Below are 21,625 nucleotides of genomic sequence, written 5' to 3'. Positions count from 1 at the left end.
GCCGTCGCTGGATAGAAGGATCAGTTGCGTTGCGTCACGCGCCTTTCCGGCGATCGATCGCCCACCGGCGCACGCCACCGAAAGAAGGACTAGTCATCTCAGGCCGCCGGCCGGAAGTTTGTTTCGGAGTGCGGACACACTGACACTACAGGAATCTGCCAAGATGCCGACGGCCTCCAGCCCTCGGCGTATCACCGCCTCGCCCTCGGCGTACGCTACGCCGACGGGGCCCCTGGGCGTAGCTCCTCGGGGAAGGTGGGCCTCGGCACATGCCACGTGGCCCTCGGCATAGCGCCGCCCGTCGGCGTAGACGGAGTGGGCCGACGGCTGGCCCCACCCGTCGGCGTAGTGGCCGTCGGCGCAGGTCGCTAACCGGCACCGTCAAGGTGACGGCCGTTACGGCTACGCCGAGCGCCGCACCGTCGGCGTACGGGGACGCGTGGCGTGGCCTGGTCGACCTTGGCGCTCGATACGCCGAGGGCCGCACCGTCGGCGTACGAGGACGCGTGGCACCGCCTGGTCGACCCTGGCGCTCGATACGCCGAGGGCCGCACCGTCGGCGTACGTGGACGCGTGGCGCCGCCTGGGCGATCCTGGCGCCGATACGCCGAGCGCCTCACCGTCGGCGTACGTGGACGCGTGGCGCGGCCTGGGCATCCCTGGGCGACGGACGCTACCCCGAGGGGGAACCCGTCGGCGTACGGGCGACCATTTGGTCCATTTCTGGACGCGTGGCGCGCCCTGGGCGAACCTGGGAGCTACCCCGAGGGGGAACCCGTCGGCGTAGAAGGTACCATTTGGTACATTTTTTTCGTTTTTTGCTGTTTCGCGCGTTTTCCAGATTTGGCAGGATACACAAGCACATATAATTCACATGAAATTCATAGGCATGAAGTGCAAATACATATAACATCAAGTGCATACATAGTGTCATAGTGCAATAGGTTGCATACATAGTGTCATAGTGACATAGGATGCATACATAGTGCCATAGTGTGCATACATGCATGGTGCCATAGTGTGCATAAGATACATGGGACTACTAGAGGAGCTCGTCGCCGCTAAACACCGGCCCGGGCCGATTCCTTCCGGTAGAAGCTGCGGAAGAACCACCGGGAGAAGTACCGGGAGAAGTACCGGGTGTAGCACCGGGAGAAGGACCACCATGATGAACCGGTGTCATGTCCCTCCCACCACCCTGGTTTCCGGAACATCCCGTTCCCTACACACATGTTCCCGAGATGTTAGCAATTTGCGAGGCAAAGGAAAGCCGTAGTATTCGGTTTGGCGAAGAACTTACCGTTGTTCTCCCATAGTACTCCGCAGCGAAATTTTCCTTCGATGGCATGTTTGGCGCCGGCCCCGGAAAGGGAGGCATCGGCCCTAAATCCACTGTCTGTCCAGTTTGATTGCCCACAAACGACGCCTGCAAGATAGTTTACATGTCAGTCTTTGCAGAAATGAAGCATCAAACTAGGGGAAAGTGGGACTTGTCATCATTTGCGAAAACAAAGGTTGGAACTTACATGTATATATGCCATGTACTCCATGAACTGCTGCTGGTGCTGGTTGAAGGCCACCTGATATTCTTGATGAGCGGCCACGTAGGCCGCCTCGAAGTCAGGCTACAATTTCACAAATTCATGTCTCGTTAGCACTTAGCAATGTATGAACGAAAGTCGGAAAGAGGATGGAAATGAGGGAAACTTACATCGTATGCGGGTTGCCGAGCCCGGCGACGAGGCGGGAGAGGGGGGCTGTCCTTGGTGAGTCCCGCCTTGAGACGCGTGAAGGTCGTGGTGAGGGTATGCTTGACGGCCTTGTTCAGCATGGCGAGACGGCCATGCGGCAACCCTCCGGACGACAGGACCAACGACTCCTCGTCGACCTCCGCGCTCATGGGGTCATCCACCTCCGGGTGACGATGCCTCACCATCTCGCAGAGTTCTCGACGTCCTCGGCGTAGGTGCCGAAGTACTCAGGGAGCGAGGGCTGAGGCTGCGAGAGATCGGGCTTCTTAAGCCGCATCTTGTTGTATATCTCGAGGTCAGACATCTCCTCCTCGGGTCCTAACGCGGCCCTCTGCATCGCGAAAGGAAATGTTGTGAGTACCAACTTTGAACCTGAAGGAAAATAAAATGTATACATACCATCTTCCCCTTGTAGCGCTCGTAGCTGAGGTTTCCCCCACAGTGTGTGCCACCGTCGCCTCGGTTCTCCGCGTTCCGCCTCGCCACGGCTGCAAAGTCCTCGTCCATCTTGAGCCACCTCGTCCTAACCATCTCCTCCCATGCCTCGGCATGCGGCTCGGCCCAATCGGGGATAACCTGAAAATGCAATACTCAACTCAATCTAATGCAATCGCAACTTAGTAGCAATGTAGAATCTCATTGACATTTTACTCACCGACATGTAGTCCTCCACCGTCATCTCGTACTCGGCCTTAGCATTCTTACCGACAATGTCCGGCTTATGGACCCTCTCGCCTCTCTCCGCCCAGAAGTGACCCGCGGACGTGATCCTTTGGTTGTACCACACCTGCGGTGTCAACCTCTCACAAGTCGCCCGCAAAGTCCTGTTCGCGGCCGTCTCCTCAACCTCGGGCGCCACACGATAAAAACACTTCAATCATGCAAAAAACAATTGTGAGATTCATGAGTTAGAACATTGGGGTCATCAAATATGAACGAAGCTCGAGAAAATATGTCTTACCCAAAACTTTCTCATCACGGCCTCAGCAGCCGTCCGGAAGCCTACGCCAGGGGCACTCTCGTAGTCCGTCCAAGTAGTGGCTAGCTTCTTCTCGCCAGCTGGGACAGTGCCGAGGGGATAGTACTTGCCCGGCCAGAACTTCCTAAGCAAAGCTCCAATCATGCTGCTAGGCAGGCGCCCCTTGACCCCCGGAGGAAATATCCAATTGCTGCACATGAAAATCAAACATTAGCACATGAAAATCAAACATTAGTACATGAAAATCGAAATTGCCAAATTAGTACACTTACTCAGGGCCAGCAGGAATAATAAGGGTCTTCGCCTCATGGGTCTTAGGCTCCTTCCTCTCGTCGGGGACTCTCGCTTCCCCACGAATCTTCAGTGCCTTCGGCCGCCCATCCTCCTCCGGAGTCTCAAACCCGCGGCTAGAGTCCTCCTCGGCTCTAGACTCCGTCTCCGCCTCCTCTCTAGACGTCCCCTCCAAAAAGAACCCGGAAGCAACGTCGCCTGAAGCCGAGGGTGGTGGCTCAAAGTCCGGTCCTCCCCAGCCACCTCCACCTCCACCTCCACCTCCTCCCAAGCCACCTCCAGCTCCACCACCTCGTCCCCGTCCTCGTCCTCCTCCTCCTCCCGCGCCGTCCTCGTAACGCGGATTGCGACGCGGTGCCCTCTCACTCCTTCTAACATTGTTCTTGCGTTGTTGCATCTTCTTAAGCAAGCTCGACGAGTCCTCCTTGCCGCCGCTCATATTGTTCAATCACCTGCATTGAGAAAGAGAAAACAATTAAGAAGCATGTTGAAAAATATATAAATAGTAAGCATAAAGACACTAAACAATTAAGAAGCATGTTCAAAAATATATAAATACTAAGCATAAAGATACTAAACAATAAAGAAGCATGTTGAAAAAAATATAAATACTAAGCATAAAGATACTAAACAAATAAGAAGCATGTTGAAATATAAACACATAAAAGACCCTCACCAGCCGTCATCAATCTCATCGTCAATCTCATTTTGTTTCTCCTTGCCACTATCACTATCACTATCTTTTGAGTAGTAAGTTGGATTTTGATAGACGGGTGGAGGCTCATCATCGCTATCATCTTCCACTTGTAACTTCTCGAGCATATCTATGTCCTTTAGATCCACCACTGACTCACCACGAGTTTCTGCATCGTTCCTGAGGTCCTCTTCAAGAACACATTCTAACTCAAAGTGCCCGAAATCCTCTTCCTCTTGATAGAAAATTCCCTCGTATGTTACAGGGTCAATGTTGTTGTAATCGTCCTCGGAGGGAATCGGTAGGTTACCATGTGGCGATACCTGGAACACGACTTCCCAGCCGTTGAGGGCCGCTTTCTGGCATGGGTACGGCAAATAATAAACTTGCTTGGCTTGGTGAGCAACAATATAGACATCGGCTCCGGTATAGGTGGTGGAAGGCTTAACTTCAACTAACCCAATGGACTTGGTAATTCTCTGTCCACCTCTTGGGTCGAACCAATGACACTTGAACACAACGAGATTGAGTTGTTTGTTTGTACGATTGAAGGTCAGCTCGTATACATTCTCTAACCTCCCGTAGTAATCAAAGGTATCGGATCCTTTAGTGAAGACACCAGTATTTATCGTTTTTGGATTCGCCCGGCCCTTCTGGTGTGTCTCTGTATGAAATCGAAACCCATTCACGTCATACTTTTCATACTTCATGACGTCACGGTTACAACCTTGGGAAACACATCTCAACTCATCTGTCATCTCAACGTTTGCATCAGCTCCCTACAAGCACGGTTCAAATTTGTTGTGTGCATTAGTTACGTGGAATAACAGGGACAAGTCACATATTGGTAGGTAAGAGGGACAGCTTAGACATTACTATTTTCATGAACCAAGACACAAAGTTTATTTTTACTTCGGGAGCACCCTCTTTCAGTAGAGTCTCCAACTCCGCGCCCGTGGGATCGCGCGGAAGCCACCACTGTTCATCCGTGAATTCGCTGAAAGGATACAATAAGCATTAGACCGAGTTGAGTGTAGGTGATCGAAACTAGATACAATAAGCATTACACCATGTTACCTAATGAAATCGTGACCGCCAACGTCGTCGTCCCCCCCACCACTTCCTTCATGTTCATAAGCACATAGAGCATTATGCAATCCTTCTCTTCCCTCTCCAATCGATATTTTTGTCCTTTACCAGCCTTGCCACCGGGACATTGGAATAGTTGAAGCTTGGGGTCATTCATGGGCACGTCGACATTGTAACGAGAGACCGGGTTATGCAGAGTGGGAACTTCATCAGGATAGTACGTTGTTGCGGCATCTGCCATCTCCCGAAGGCACGTTGCCTCAGCTATGCATGCTTCAATCTTGGCTTTGTTTCCAGTTATCTTCCGAATATACTTGAACTCTCTCTCAATACAAAACTGCCACCGACACTGCACAAGCCACCCAATAGTGCCTCGTTTGCGAGGTGCACAATGAGATGTGCCATCGGAGTAAAGAAGCTGGCGGAAAGATCATCTCCAAATTGCATAGCAACTCCGGCACTTGAACTTGCAGCTTCTCAATAACCTTAGGACATATCTCGCAGCACGGAGCGTGCGGAAGAAATGGCTCAACTCATGAGCACTCGCCATATTTTCTCGGGGAGATACCCTCGAAGCATCACCGGCATCAGCCGCTCAATCCATATATGATAGTCATGACTCTTGAGCCCGGTGACTTTTCCCGTCGAAAGATTGACTCCCTTGCTCATATTCGAACAATAACCATCAGGGAACATCACAACGTATTTTAGCCACTTGAATGCCTCCTTCTTTTGGATGGAATCAAGGCGAGAAGTCGGCGTGCGGCTTGAACCAATTCTTTCGACGGCCAGTAGGACGTTGCATGTGTAATTTCTTCCTATCACAGAGCTTCTCAACATCGACTCTAGCCTTGACATTATCCTTTGACTTCCCGGGAATGTTTAGGCACGTGTGAAATAAGGACTCCGCGACATTCTTTACGGTGTGCATCACATCGATGTTATGGGGAAGTTCGAGGTCCTTGTAATACTCGAGCTTCGTTAAGGCTGCCTCGTGAGTCCAGTTGTGCGTTACACCATATCCCTCAAATTGATGGCCAGCTTCTGATGCCGCTGGCACGAGAGCACGTAGCTCGGCATCAACAGCTATACCATCGAACTTTGGCACCTCTGTTACTTCATGCACAACTTTGCCTTTCTTGAAGTTCTTTTTGTCTTCTCTGAACGGATGCCTCCGTTTGAGGTACTGCCGATTCGTGTCAAACGCAACATACTTGCGACCCTTATTTAGCCAAAGGAACTCAAGTCGATGCCTACACACTGGGCATGGCCATTTACCAGCTGTACACCATCCGCATGTTAGGGCGTACCCGGGCATGTCATGCATGGTATACTGCAACCAAACTTTCATGCAGAAGTTTGTCTTCGATGCTTGGTCGTACGTCAACGTCCCGTGGTGCCAAGAGTGGTTCAAATCTTCCACAATCGGCTGCATGTAGACACTCAAGTTCTTCCCCGGGTAATGGGGCCCTGGAATGATCAGCGACAGAAACATGGTCTTCCTCGTCATTAGGACTCCGGGAGGAGATTGAGCGGAATTACAAACACGGGCCAACAAGCGTAATTGGCATTCGACATACCATATGGATTGAAGCCATCTGTAGCTATCGCAATTCTGACATTCCGAGCATCTGCTGCCCTATGGGGGTATTTTCTATCAAAGTTCTTCCATGCATTGCCATCAGATGGATGTCCCATCTTCGTCCGCCACGATTGTCCTTTATTCGAGTCCCCATCTTGTGCCACGTCATCTGTTTGGCGGTCTCCTCAGTCAAGTAAAGCCGCTGGATTCTTTTTATGAATGGGAGATACCGAAGAATCGACTTTGCGATCTTTGACCGCCTCACACGACCATCCTTTCCCGTTACCTCTTCATACCTAGAGGCCTTACAAATGGGACAGTACTTGTCCTCCGCAAACTGTTTCCAGAAGAGAACACAGCCTTTTTCACAACAGTCTATCCTTTGATAATCCATGTTGAGCGCCGACATGAGTTGCCTCGTCTCGTGCAGGCTTTTAGGCAGACAATGCCCTTTGGGCAACATGTTACCAGTTGTTTTCAGACTTGCTTCGAAGCCGTCACGGGTGGTGTTGTACCGGGTCTTGTCGGCTAGACATTGGGAGATGGCATCGAGCTGAGAAATCTCGGCGCCATCGTACCGAGGCGTCTTAGCAGCGGCTATCATATCATAGAAGGCCTTCGCGGCTGGCTCTGGTTCCTCCGGTTACGGAGGTTCCTCCGGTTACGGCGGTTCCTCCCGTGAAGGTGGCGACTGCATGTGGGCATCGACAAGATCATCTAGAAAGTCTCTAACCCCATCGTACTCATTGCCATTGAGCCGCTGCCGCATCACCTCACCTCTGTCACGTTCGTGCTCATCAAAGTCGATCTGCGTGACGTAACGAGGCATATACCCATATTGCGAAGGTGTTTAAACATGTCATCCTTTCCACGACGGTGATGCTTCAAGCAACGATTGCACGGGCAAAGTGGCTGAACCTTCTGTTTGTACCACGCGCCAACTCCTTCACTAAATGCCAAGTCTTCCTTATCCACTCATCTGTTTTATTAGTCGCACTAACACGGCCGGTGTACATCCATCCATTATCAGCCATCCTCTGCTCTATTGGAAGCCAAACGACAAGCATAGCATTTATATCAAATAGGAAAATGCATCATATTTTAATTTTTTTAACAGGCAAAACGAATGCATCAACCTACATCTCTACTAGGTGGGCTCCTAGCAGCCGCCGGATCCGTAGATTGAGTACGTTCTCCATGCTCTACCCCGGTCCGAGTCAAAATTTCGGCAGCACCTCCCCGCTGCTCTCCCGATACACGTCTCGCCAAAAAGACAAGAGGATGTGCATCCGGAGAACAACGGTGAGGCGCTGCCGAAATCCTGACTCGGACCGAGCAAGCATGGAGAACGTACCCAACTACGGATCCGCCGACTGTCCCGTAAATGCCGCAAGCGTTACGGTTGAAAATATGCCGACCACTAATGCATATTTATCCGCGTAACGCTTGAGGACGGGAAGTGACACCTAGGTTACGCAACTTGACTTGGAAAATGAATCTAGTGACATAAATAAAATGCGGAGAAGAAGTTGGAAATTTAGCTCACCCTCGATGTAGAGGAAGTAGTCGAACAATCGAGTGTCGATGTCGGCGGCCGTCGAGAAGCGCGTCAAGATCCGGGATCGTCACGCCGGGGTGCTCAAGACGAGGCGGTCACGGCCTGGCCTATTACAAATACATATTATTAGAAGAAATTCACATTTGCATTTCTATTTACATTATTAAACATAGCATTTCAATTTCAACTACACATTTCTATTTCTTTCCAAATGTCCCTGTTACAACAATTTGCAGTTCTATTTGTTTCCAAATTTCAATTTGCAGTTCTATTTCTTTCCAAATTTCAACTACACATTTGCAGATCTATTTGTTTCTACTTCAATTTCTATTACAACAATTAAAGGAATACAAAAATGAAAAAAAAGCCAATTGCTTACCATACCCGAGATGCGGGAGGGGTGCTGAGATGGCGGCGACGGGAGGATGGCCGGGGCGATGAGGAGGCTAGGGGCGAGCAGGAGGCGGCGACGGGTGGAGGGGGGCGGGGCGTGGAGGATGGGGACGGGAGGTGGTCTGGGAGGATGGGGACGAGAGGAGGGCTGGGAGGACGGGGACGGGAGGAGGGCAGGGAGGAGCGGCAGGTGGCAGCTGCCGGAGGAGGGCGGGGGGGCGTGGCGGATGGGGACGGGAGGAGGGCGGCGTCGGGCAGGAGGCGGCGGCGTCGGCTGCGGTGGCGGGCATGAGGTGGCGACGAGAGGAGGGGGCGGGGGCCAGAGGAGGCGGGCTGGAGGCGGCGACGGGAGGAGGGGTCCGGGGGCCGAGGAAGCGGCGGCGGGAGGAGGGGGCGGCGCGGGGCTCGAGCGGCGGCGGCGCGGGGCTCGAGGCGGCGGCTCGGGCGGGAGAAAAATGAGATGTGCACGGGGGAACGCGCGGTGGAGGAAAACGCGCAGCCAACCAGGTGAAAAACGAGATGGGGATCTACGCCGAGGGCCACCCTCGGCTTACACAGATGCTCGGTCGTACACCGAGGGCCACCCTCGGCTTAGCCGGGCCGACCAGGTGGACCACAGGGTTAATGCTAGGGTTTGGCTACACCGAGGGCTACGCATACGCCTAGGGCAGCCCTCGGCATAGTTTATTTTTTTTGTTAATTTTTTTTTGTTTCATTCTATTTTCTAACTATAATATACTAGTATATATTATATTAGGTCTACCCTTTGACCTAATATGCTAGGATTACCTTTTTTACCACGTCGACATTGAATTGAATGCGCGGTCTACCCTTTGACCGACCTCCATCGGCGGTGCCCCCGTTACTTTACTCTGCCTTTTTAGGACACATAAAATGACGCCACGCGGCTCCGCTCGATTTTTTGGCTCCGTTTGCTTTGCCAACTGCGCAAAACAGGGCCGCCGGGACATGCGGTATGGCCGTACCGGGCGCGCGCGTGCACCCGTCCGCCAACGCGTGAAACGGAAAACATTTAGCACATAAAATGACGCGTCCTAGACCTAAAAACATTTTTCCCTCCATTTATTGAGCGAAGGAAAGTGTCGCCCCAGTTCAAATCCGGACAGTTTCCAGCGGATTCGGCGGGGCACCGCAGGAAGCGGGTGGGATTCCCAGATGGCTTCTGCGCGCATATGGCATGTGATAGGTGGTGCGTAGGAGGTATCCTACCGCCGCGCGGAGGTCCCGCGCGACACTGAAATGCGCACCATGTAGCTGCTTCACAAAAAAAAGCCCTTCCGGCACCCCGAAAATGGAAAAACCGTCGCCCGTGGTTCGGATTGGAAATCCGCGACCGGGGCCTTGCTTCCCATCCTAAGGCCCACCCACGTGCCAAATATGGCCTCGTTCCGACAAACTATGTGGTGAAACGGGCCGTTTCCTACTCAATTCCCCTAAAAGCCATAGAACTCCGGACGAGATAGCCCTGTTCGTGCAGGGTTCTCCAAGATAATTGCTGTATCCCAGTTCCGTCTTTTGCAGTGGTTACTAGGACACATAAAATGACGCCACGCGGCTCCGCTCGATTTTTTGGCTCCGTTTGCTTTGCCAACTGCGCAAAACGGGGCCGCCGGGACATGCGGTATGGCCGTACCGGGCGCGCGCGTGCACCCGTCCGCCAACGCGCGAAACGGAAAACATTTAGCACATAAAATGACGTGTCCTAGACCTAAAAACATTTTTCCCTCCATTTATTGAGCGAAGGAAAGTGTCGCCCCAGTTCAAATCCGGACAGTTTCCAGCGGATTCGGCGGGGCACTGCAGGAAGCGGGTGGGATTCCCAGATGGCTTCCGCGCGCATATGGCATGTGATAGGTAGTGCGTAGGAGGTATCCTACCGCCGCGCAGAGGTCCCGCGCGATACTGAAATGCGCACCATGTAGCTGCTTCACAAAAAAAAGCCCTTCCGGCACCCCGAAAATGGAAAAACCGTCGCCCGTGGTTCGGATTGGAAATCCGCGACCGGGGCCTTGCTTCCCATCCTAAGGCCCACGCACGTGCCAAATATGGCCTCGTTCCGACAAACTATGTGGTGAAACGGGCCGTTTCCTACTCATTTCCCCTAAAAGCCATAGAACTCCGGACGAGATAGCCCTGTTCGTGAAGGGTTCTCCAAGATAATTGCCGTATCCCAGTTCCGTCTTTTGCAGTGGTTACTAGGACACATAAAATGACGCCACGCGGCTCCGCTCGATTTTTTGGCTCCGTTTGCTTTGCCAACTGCGCAAAACGGGGCCGCCGGGACATGCGGTATGGCCGTACCGGGCGCGCGCGTGCACCCGTCTGCCAACGCGCGAAACGGAAAACATTTAGCACATAAAATGACGTGTCCTAGACCTAAAAACATTTTTCCCTCCATTTATTGAGCGAAGGAAAGTGTCGCCCCGGTTCAAATCCGGACGGTTTCCGGCGGATTCGGCGGGGCACCGCAGAAGCGGGTGGGATTCCCGGATGGCTTCCGCGCGCATATGGCATGTGATAGGTGGTGCGTAGGAGGTATCCTACCACCGCGCGGAGGTCCAGCGCGATCTTGAAATGCGCACCATGTAGTTGCTTCACAAAAAAAGCCCTTCCGGCACCCCGAAAATGGAAAAACCGTCGCCCGTGGTTCAGATTGGAAATCCGCGACCGGGGCCTTGCTTCCCATCCTAAGGCCCACGCACGTGCCAAATATGGCCTCGTTCGAGCAAACTATGTGGTGAAACGGGCCGTTTCCTACTCATTTCCCCTAAAAGCCATAGAACTCCTGGACGAGATAGCCCTGTTCGTGAAGGGTTCTCCAAGATAATTGCCGTATCCCAGTTCCGTCTTTTGCGGTGGTTACTAGGACACATAAAATGACGCCACGCGGCTCCGCTCGATTTTTGGCTCCGTTTGCTTTGCCAACTGCGCAAAACGGGGCCGCGGGACATGCGGTATGGCCGTACGGGCGCGCGCGTGCACCCGTCCGCCAACGCGAAACGGAAAACATTTAGCACATAAAATGACGGGTCCTAGACCTAAAAACATTTTTCCCTCCATTTATTGAGCGAAGGAAAGTGTCGCCCCGGTTCAAATCCGGACGGTTTCCGGCGGATTCGGCGGGGCACCGCAGAAGCGGGTGGGATTCCCGGATGGCTTCCGCGCGCATATGGCATGTGATAGGTGGTGCGTAGGAGGTATCCTACCGCCGCGCGGAGGTCCCGCGCGATCTTGAAATGCGCACCATGTAGCTGCTTCACAAAAAAAGCCCTTCCGGCACCCCGAAAATGGAAAAACCGTCGCCCGTGGTTCGGATTGGAAATCCGCGACCGGGGCCTAGCTTCCCATCCTAAGGCCCACGCACGTGCCAAATATGGCCTCGTTCCGACAAACTATGTGGTGACACGGGCCGTTTCCGTCTCATTTTCCCTAATAGCCATAGAACTCGGACGAGATAGCCACATTCGTGAAGGGTTCTCCAAGATAATTGCCGTATCCCAGTTCCGTCTTTTGCAGTGGTTACTAGGACACATAAAATGACGCCACGCGGCTCCGCTCGATTTTTTTGGCTCCGTTTGCTTTGCCAAGCTGCAAAACGGGGCGCCGGGACATGCGGTATGGCCGTACCGGCGCGCGTGCACCCGTCCGCCAACGCGAAACGGAAAACATTTAGCACATAAAATGACGCATCCTAGACCTAAAAACATTTTTCCCTCCATTTATTGAGCGAAGGAAAGTGTCGCCCCGGTTCAAATCCGGACGGTTTCCGGCGGATTCGGCGGGCACCGCGAGAAGCGGGTGGGATTCCCCGAGATGGCTTCCGCGCGCATATGGCATGTGATAGGTGGTGGGTAGGAGGTATCCTACCGCCGCGCGGAGGTCCCGCGCGATCTTGAAATGCGCACCATCTAGCTGCTTCACAAAAAAGACCTTCGGCACCCGAAAATGGAAAAACCGTCGCCCGTGGTTCGGATTGGAAATCCGCGACCGGGGCCTTGCTTCCCATCCTAAGGCCCACGCACGTGCCAAATATGGCCTCGTTCGACAAACTATGTGGTGAAACGGGCCGTTTCCTACTCATTTCCCCTAAAAGCCATAGAACTCGGACGAGATAGCCACATTCGTGAAGGGTTCTCCAAGATAATTGCCGTATCCAGTTCCGTCTTTTGCGGTGGTTACTAGGACACATAAAATGACGCCACGCGGCTCCGCTCGATTTTTGGCTCCGTTTGCTTTGCCAACTAGCAAAACGGGCCGCCGGGACATGCGGTATGGCCGTACCGGGCGCGCGCGTGCACCCGTCCGCCAACGCGCGAAACGGAAAACATTTAGCACATAAAATGACGCGTCCTAGACCTAAAAACATTTTTCCCTCCATTTATTGAGCGAAGGAAAGTGTCGCCCCGGTTCAAATCCAGACGGTTTCCGGCGGATTCGGCGGGCACCGCAGAAGCGGGTGGGATTCCCGAGATGGCTTCCGCGCGCATATGGCATGTGATAGGTGGTGCGTAGGAGGTATCCTACCGCCGCGCGGAGGTCCCGCGCGATACTGAAATGCGCACCACGTAGCTGCTTCACAAAAAAAGCCCTTCCGGCACCCCGAAAATGGAAAAACCGTCGCCCGTGGTTCGGATTGGAAATCCGCGACCGGGGCCTTGCTTCCCATCCTAAGGCCCACGCACGTGCCAAATATGGCCTCGTTCCGACAAACTATGTGGTGAAACGGGCCGTTTCCTACTCATTTCCCCTAAAAGCCATAGAACTCCGGACGAGATAGCCCTGTTCGTGAAGGGTTCTCCAAGATAATTGCCGTATCCCAGTTCCGTCTTTTGCAGTGGTTACTAGGACACATAAAATGACGCCACGCGGCTCCGCTCGATTTTTGGCTCCGTTTGCTTTGCCAACTGCGCAAAACGGGGCCGCGGGACATGCGGTATGGCGTGCACGGCGCGCGCGTGCACCCGTCCGCCAACGCGTAAAACGGAAAACATTTAGCACATAAAATGACGCGTCCTAGACCTAAAAACATTTTTCCCTCCATTTATTGAGCGAAGGAAAGTGTCGCCCCAGTTCAAATCCGGACAGTTTCCAGCGGATTCGGCGGGCACCGCGAGAAGCGGGTGGGATTCCCGGATGGCTTCCGCGCGCATATGGCATGTGATAGGTGGTGCGTAGGAGGTATCCTACCGCCGCGCGGAGGTCCCGCGCGATCTTGAAATGCGCACCACGTAGGCTGCTTCACAAAAAGCCCTTAGGCACCCCGAAAATGGAAAAACCGTCGCCCGTGGTTCGGATTGGAAATCCGCGACCGGGGCCTTGCTTCCCATCCTAAGGCCCACGCACGTGCCAAATATGGCCTCGTTCCGACAAACTATGTGGTGAAACGGGCCGTTTCCTACTCATTTCCCCTAAAAGCCATAGAACTCCGGACGAGATAGCCCTGTTCGTGAAGGGTTCTCCAAGATAATTGCCGTATCCCAGTTCCGTCTTTTGCAGTGGTTACTAGGACACATAAAATGATGCCACGCGGCTCCGCTCGATTTTTGGCTCCGTTTGCTTTGCCAAGCTAGCAAAACGGGCCGCCGGGACATGCGGTATGGCCGTACCGGGCGCGCGCGTGCACCCGTCCGCCAACGCGCGAAACGGAAAACATTTAGCACATAAAATGACGCGTCCTAGACCTAAAAACATTTTTCCCTCCATTTTTTAAGCGAAGGAAAGTGCCGCCCTAGTTCAAATCCGGACAGTTTCCAGCGGATTCGGCGGGGCACCGCAGGAAGCGGGTGGGATTCCCAGATGGCTTCCGCGCGCATATGGCATGTGATAGGTGGTGCGTAGGAGGTATCCTACCGCCGCGCGGAGGTCCCGCGTGATACTAAAATGCGCACCATGTAGCTGCTTCACAAAAAAAGCCCTTAGGCACCCGAAAATGGAAAAACCGTCGCCCGTGGTTCGGATTGGAAATCCGCGACCGGGGCCTTGCTTCCCATCCTAAGGCCCACGCACGTGCCAAATATGGCCTCGTTCCGACAAACTATGTGGTGAAACGGGCCGTTTCCTACTCATTTCCCCTAAAAGCCATAGAACTCCGGACGAGATAGCCCTGTTCGTGAAGGGTTCTCCAAGATAATTGCCGTATCCCAGTTCCGTCTTTTGCAGTGGTTACTAGGACACATAAAATGACGCCACGCGGCTCCGCTCGATTTTTTGGCTCCGTTTGCTTTGCCAACTGCGCAAAACGGGGCCGCCGGGACATGCGGTATGGCCGTACCGGGCGCGCGCGTGCACCCGTCCGCCAACGCGCGAAACGGAAAACATTTAGCACATAAAATGACGCATCCTAGACCTAAAATTTTTTTTCCCTCCATTTATTGAGCGAAGGAAAGTGTCGCCCCAGTTCAAATCCAGACAGTTTCCAGCGGATTCGGTGGGGCACCGCAGGAAGCGGGTGGGATTCCCAGATGGCTTCCGCGCGCATATGGCATGTGATAGGTGGTGCGTAGGAGGCATCCTACCGCCGCGCGGAGGTCCCGCGCGATACTGAAATGCGCACCATGTAGCTGCTTCACAAAAAAAAGCCCTTAGGCACCCCGAAAATGGAAAAACCGTCGCCCGTGGTTCGGATTGGAAATCCGCGACCGGGGCCTTGCTTCCCATCCTAAGGCCCACGCACGTGCCAAATATGGCCTCGTTCCGACAAACTATGTGGTGAAACGGGCCGTTTCCTACTCATTTCCCCTAAAAGCCATAGAACTCCGGACGAGATAGCCCTGTTCGTGAAGGGTTCTCCAAGATAATTGCCGTATCCCAGTTCCGTCTTTTGCAGTGGTTACTAGGACACATAAAATGACGCCACGCGGCTCCTCTCGATTTTTTTGGCTCCGTTTGCTTTGCCAACTGCGCAAAACGGGGCCGCCGGGACATGCGGTATGGCCGTACCGGGCGCGCGCGTGCACCCGTCCGCCAACGCGCGAAACGGAAAACATTTAGCACATAAAATGACGCGTCCTAGACCTAAAAACATTACCATAAAATAGGCTCCATTTGAGCCGTGGCGAGAGTTTCCACATACAGATCCTGGATTTTACCAAGTGTTAGCCCATGTATGCGGAAATCGTCAACAACGGGTACATCCAAGGTTAGCCAAACCTTACATCACACTTGTACACATATGTTATGGGCATATGCAAGGTTTCCAGCGATTCCGACGATCCGATAGTCTGTATCTTGAAAAAACCCTAGGGCGGGGATCCCGCAGATCTACCCCTATAGCTTTCTCCGTGTGAGGGTTTACCAATGGACTTTTTTACTTGCTTTGGTTTGTTTAGGACATATGTACATGGAAACCATAGGTACATGCAAGGTTAGAAAAACCTTACATCACACTTGTACACATATGTTAGGGACAAATGCAAGTTTTCAAGCGATTCCGACGCTCCGGTGATCTGTATCTTGGGAAACCCTAGGCCGGGGACCCTGCAGATCTACCCCTATAGCTTTTTCCGTGCGAGGGTTTAGCAATGGATTTTTTTATTTTCTTTGCTTTGTTTAGGACATATGCACATGGGTTTGGAATGAAATAGGCCCCGGATGAGCCGTAGCAGGAGTTTCCACATACATATCCTGGATTTTTCCAAGTGCGGGCCCATGTATGCGGAAATCATCAACGCCGGGTACATGCAAGGTTAGACAAACCTTACATCACACTTGTACACATATGTTAGGGACAAATGCAAGTTTTCCAGCGATTCCGACGCTCCAGTGATCTGTATCTTGGGAAACCCTAGGGCGGGGACCCTGCAGATCTACCCCTATAGCTTTTTCCGTGCGAGGGTTTACCAATGGATTTTTTATTTTCTTTGCTTTGTTTAGGACATATGCACATGGAAACCATAGGTTTGGAATAAAATAGGCCACAGATGAGCCGTAGCAGGAGTTTTCACATACAGATCCTGGATTTTACCAAGTGCAGGCCAATGTATGCGGAAATCGTCAACGCCGGATACATGCAAGGTTAGACAAACCTTACATCACACTTGTACACATATGTTAGGGACAAATGCAAGTTTTCAAGCGATTCCGACGCTCCGGTGATCTGTATCTTGGGAAACCCTAGGGCGGGGACCCTGCAGATCTACCCCTATAGCTTTCTCTGTGCGAGGGTTTACCAATGGATTTTTTATTTGCTTTGCTTTGTTTAGGACATATGCACATGGAAACCATAGGTTTGGAATGAAATAGGCCCCGGATGAGCCGTAGCAGGAGTTTCCACATACAAATCCTGGATTTTACCAAGTGTGGACCCATGTATGCGGAAATCGTCAACGCCGGGTACATGCAAGGTTAGACAAACCTTACATCACACTTGTACACATATGTTAGGGACAAATGCAAGTTTTCAAGCGATTCCGACGCTCCGGTGATCTGTATCTTGGGAAACCCTAAGCCGGGGACCTTGCAGATCTACCCCTATAGCTTTTTTCGTGCGAGGGTTCACCAATGGATTTTATTAATTTCTTTGCTTTGTTTAGGACATATGCACATGGAAACCATAGGTTTGGAATGAAATAGGCCCCGGATGAGCCGTAGCAGAGTTTCCGAGCGATTCGGACGCTCCGGTGGTTTGTATCTAGGGAAACCCTAGGGGGCGGGGACCCCGCAAATCTACCCCTAGGGTTAGGGTTAGGGTTAGAGTTAGGGTTAGCAATGGATTTTTTTCCTTTGTTTTAGGACATATGTACATCGATAGCAGATGTTGGGGCTACTGGATCCCGTCGACCCGTCTACGAAGAGCGTCACTCGTGGGATCTACATAAGCCATCTACCATTTTTTTCTTTAAAAAAGTAACTATTTTTACATAATTCATACTAGTACATAAATAAAACAAACATAATATAAAGTTAATGACCGAGAAGAAAATAAGAAAATTAATGTGTATGCCGAGGGTGGCCGTCGGCATAGGTGGGTGATGCCCTATGCCGAGGGTGGCCCTCGGCGTCTCGCTGACGCCGTGACCGGGCCGTCACGGCCGGAGCGGGACCGTAGCACTAGCATGTGCTACGCCGACGGCCTTTAGTACGCCGAGGGTGGCCGTCGGCGTATCCCTCTCTACGCCGAGGGTATGTCTACGCCGAGGGGCTAGATGGGCCGCCGCCATGGACCGGACGTACACCGACGGCCCCGACATTTGGCCGTCGGCGTACGCCACGGCCGTCGGCGCAGCGAGCCATTCCTGTAGTGTGACATCACTGATAAGCACATTCCCCTTTTCCACGATCGACGGGTATAGTTCGTTCGATCGGATAGCTCGCTAGCTAGCTAGGCCGCCAGAGGCCGGCGTCGGGGTCGCGCGCGCGCCCGCGATTCGGGCGGGTACGTATCGTATACGTAGTCGATCGTGTCGTGCGAGACTCTACCTAGCTAGCGTATGTGCGCTTCAAAACGGAGGAACCAACCGACTCCATCTTTGCCGTCAGCAGCTTGCTGATGAGTAGTATAGCTAGGGTTCGGGGAAACCGCCCCTAGCCGCCTAGCTACTAGCGCTTGGCTTACGTACCCACGAACGTGTGTGATGGGTGACGGTTCGGTGCGACGGTCGATCGTATGCTAGCTAGTCTACGAGCACATGAACATTTGACACGGCTAGCCATTCTTATCGCCACTACTACATCGATATGCATAGGCACGTTGCATGCATGGTTACTGCTCGAGAAACTGAGCAGCTAAGAGAGGATATCTAGTTCTCTACTGGAATACTTTAAAATAGTAACCAACCGATGTTTTAAAGTTTCGAAAAAGGAATTAAAAAGTTGATCCGGACAGATGCGCTACATCGGCGCGATCTTAAAAAAAATAAAGGGGTAGGAAAAAACTAGCATCCTAGCCTACAAAAACGAGGATTTGCGTGGGTGAACCGACGGTGGTCCCTCCTACGGCTGCGATGGACTCTCATCCCCTAGCCTCCCAGATGCCCGCCATGTGTTTGTTGATTTGCCCGCAAGGCATCAAATTCTTCCAAATGGTTTCAGTATTGTTCAGGCGCCGACCTCGTGGAGCTTCAGTTAGTGGTGGTAGCTATGGTGGTGATGGTGGTGATGATCTGGTGAGATGCGGTGTGGTGATGCCTACGGTGTGCTTGAGCGTACATCAGCGTGATGGTGTCGATCATTTTGGCTTAGCAAGACTAGTGTGACGTGCTTGCACTTGAAAACTATTATCTGTTGTCACCTATCATAGAATTAGTATCCGATTTTACCATTTGCATTTGTCGCACCTCAGCCGCAGCCCGCGCGGGCCTTTAAAACCTATTGACGGCAGCCTTTGTTTGCGTTATTAAATGCCACGTTTAAAGTAAGTGGTAGTACGTAGCTCAGCCCTAGCCGCCGCCTGAACCCTAGTCGCCTCCAGTTTATTCTCCTCCATAGATCGGTTCCCCCTCCTTCGGTCGGCTTCGCCGGTGTCGCGGGAGGAGTGGGGAACCCAATCTATGCGTGGAGTTTCCAATAAAAGTATTGTTTTCGTTAGATTATGTTAAGATTTTGGTAGACGTCTTCTTGTTGGTTTCAGCTCAATGGAGATGGCATCATCTGCAATAAGTGATCTTTGACCTTTTGTTCGGCGACGAGATCTTCTTCCCGGCGTCAATGGTGGTATTGAGCGATCACAATTTTCTAGGTATGGGGCCTTCAGATCTTGCTTCGCCAGATCGATTTTGGATCTTTTGTCGTTGTTGCCGCGAGGAGGATTACCCTCGCAGTTTTTGTCCCGGCTGCTACGTCCTCGATAATGGTGATTCGTACTATCGGCTCTCCATCGACGACGACAAAACTAGTCGGTTATTATTATTTCCTGACATACTGGTGTTGGTACTCTTGCCGATGTTGTATGACTGCTTTAATGGTTGCGTGCAACCTTGGCATTGCGGCTCAAAAAATTATGGGAGTACTTTCGTCGGTATCTACAAGTCTACGGTTCGTTATCTATCTTTGGTTGCCATCAGAAGAGTACAAGATTTTATTCTGGAAGAAAAAAGAAATTGAAGACCTCAAAGATTTGTTACTATCTTTTAGACTTTATTTTGTAATCGTTGGGGTCAGTTCATGTATCTCTACCATGTACTATTTGTTACTTTTTTTCGATAAAGGAGCATAGCCCCAGCCTCTGCATCAATAGATGCACACGGCTTGCTTTATTAAAAACGAAGTATCAAGTCACAACATATCCAAAATCACTTATTACAATCACGGAAAAGCTAGGGTCGATACATGAATCAACCAGCTGAAGATATGGCAAATAGAATAGCTATGCATTTGCAATCCTATTAAGATGCCGCCACCCAGTAGCCTGGAAAAAGAAGTCCTGAGCAACCGCTAACATCCGGTTGCATCCAATAACCATAGCCTCCCGTTGTTCCACTGGGAGAAGGTAAACCCATTGCTGAATTGAATGAGCAGCTCACCGGATAACCTGCAAAAAAATTGTTCCAGATTGTTTATTAAAGATAATATCATTTCTAGTTCTCCATATAGCCCAACATAAGGCTGAAACACCAATCCGAATTTTCAATTTATCGTCTTTCCTCACCCCATTCAGCCATCTACCAAACATATTAGTAATATTAGCTGGCGGAAGAATATTATAAGTAAGGTACATCATTCGCCACACTATCTTCGCAAAAGGGCATTGAATAAACAAATGATTAATGGTTTCTATGGAATCACAAAAACAACACTTTTAACATCCCTTCCACTTCCATTTAGCTAAATTATCCTTAGTTAGAAGCACCTTATTACTAAGAAACCACATGAATTTTTTATTTTCAACGGAAGCTTCAACTTCCATAGATACGTGCGAAGATAGACAGTATGGTCATTCATCCAATCAAGGTACATAGAGTTAACTGAAAAAATGCCGGTATTTGTATGCTTCCAAATAAACTTATCAGGTTCAGAAGTTAACTCAATAGTAATCAAACGTTGGCAAAGATGTAACCATTGTACCCACTTATTATCATTCAGCCCTCTTCTAAAAGAGATATTGAGAGGTTCAGTGGCAAATACAGTCGATACTAACACGTTTTTATGTTGAATGATATTATACAATGCCAGATATTGATGAGATAATGGCCTGTCGCCCAGCCACACATCCTCCCAGAACCTAACAGATGTACCATTCCTCGCTCTAAAGAAACCTCTTTGGAAGAAATCCGCTTTCACATGCATAAGACCTTTCCAAAAAGGTGAATCAGCCGGCTTAGCCTCTACGATAATGTTTATTTTTAAGGTATTTGTTACTTAGGAGCTGCTGCCACATACCCTCCTCCGATAGGAGTTTAAACAGCCATTTGCTTAATAAGCATTTGTTTTTTAATTCTAGAACCTCAATACCCAATCCACCTTGATCCTTTGGTCTACACAATATATTCCATTTAGATAATTTATATTTCTTTTTGTGTTCATCTGATTGCCAGAAAAAAATTTGATCTATAAAAATCTAAACTCTTCCTCACCCCAATTGGGATTTCCAAGAAAGAGAGCATAAACATAGGGAGGCTTGTAAGAACCGAATTTATCAAGACCAACCTATCACCATACGACAATATTTTACTACGCCAGCACCCCAATTTAGAAGCAAACCGAGTTTCAATAGGATTCCACTCCGCATTCCGCAAAGTCCTGTAATGTACCGAAATACCCAAATACCTCAATGGCAAGGTTCCAGATTCACACCCAAATATGTTCCTATATTGGTCTTCCATATCCTTTGCCTTACCAAAAGAAAATATATCACTCTTATGGAAGTTAATTTTTAAACCCGATAATTGTTCAAAAATGCTTAAGTCTAATTTCATATTAAAAGCCTTAGCAATGTCATGTTCTAAAAACAAAATCGTATCATCTGCATACTGTAAAATGGAAATTCCACCATCGATCAAATGTGGTAGTAGACTCCCGACTTTATCTTCATCCTTAGCCCTAGCAATAATGATTGCTAACATATCCGCAACAATATTAAAAAGTATTGGTGAGTGGTGACAAAGGATCTCCCTGGCGTAGCCCTTTCCTAGTTTGAAAATTATGCCCAATGAGATCATTAACTCTTATCCCGACACTCCCACCTTGCATAAATTGCTTTATTCTATCACACCAAATAGGATCAAATCCTTTCATACGTAAAACTTGTTGTAAGAACGGCCATTTAACCTTATCATACGCCTTTTCAAAGTCAATTTTGAAAATTACCCCATCTAGTTTTTTTCTATGCATC

The 21,625-nt window shown here is 50.8% G+C and overlaps 1 protein-coding gene across 1 annotated transcript; it reads right to left on the bottom strand.

Annotated features, from left to right (window-relative positions):
* Positions 1 to 1,929: 1,929 nt before the first annotated feature.
* LOC139833537 (uncharacterized) lies at positions 1,930 to 19,947 on the bottom strand. The gene is made up of 6 exons (XM_071823837.1): positions 19,943 to 19,947; positions 19,754 to 19,825; positions 2,713 to 2,920; positions 2,407 to 2,622; positions 2,151 to 2,327; positions 1,930 to 2,082 (listed from the first exon to the last, which is right to left on the bottom strand). Exons 1-6 carry the CDS (start codon positions 19,945 to 19,947, stop codon positions 1,930 to 1,932), a joined length of 831 nt encoding a protein of 276 aa, XP_071679938.1.
* Positions 19,948 to 21,625: the final 1,678 nt, after the last annotated feature.

This window comes from Lolium perenne, chromosome 1 (assembly GCF_019359855.2).
Source record: "Lolium perenne isolate Kyuss_39 chromosome 1, Kyuss_2.0, whole genome shotgun sequence".
Lineage (NCBI taxonomy): Eukaryota > Viridiplantae > Streptophyta > Magnoliopsida > Poales > Poaceae > Lolium > Lolium perenne.
The sequence above is the reverse complement of the archived record's forward strand: the minus strand, read 5'-3'. Positions and strand labels throughout refer to the sequence as shown.

Coding starts and splice junctions, on each gene's coding strand:
- LOC139833537 (XM_071823837.1), bottom strand. Junction 2,921..19,753: donor TGGAACAACGGGAGGCTATG/GTTATTGGATGC, acceptor TTTCATGTGCAG/CAATTGGATATTTCCTCCGG. Junction 2,623..2,712: donor CCGTGATGAGAAAGTTTTGG/GTAAGACATATT, acceptor GCATGATTGAAG/TGTTTTTATCGTGTGGCGCC.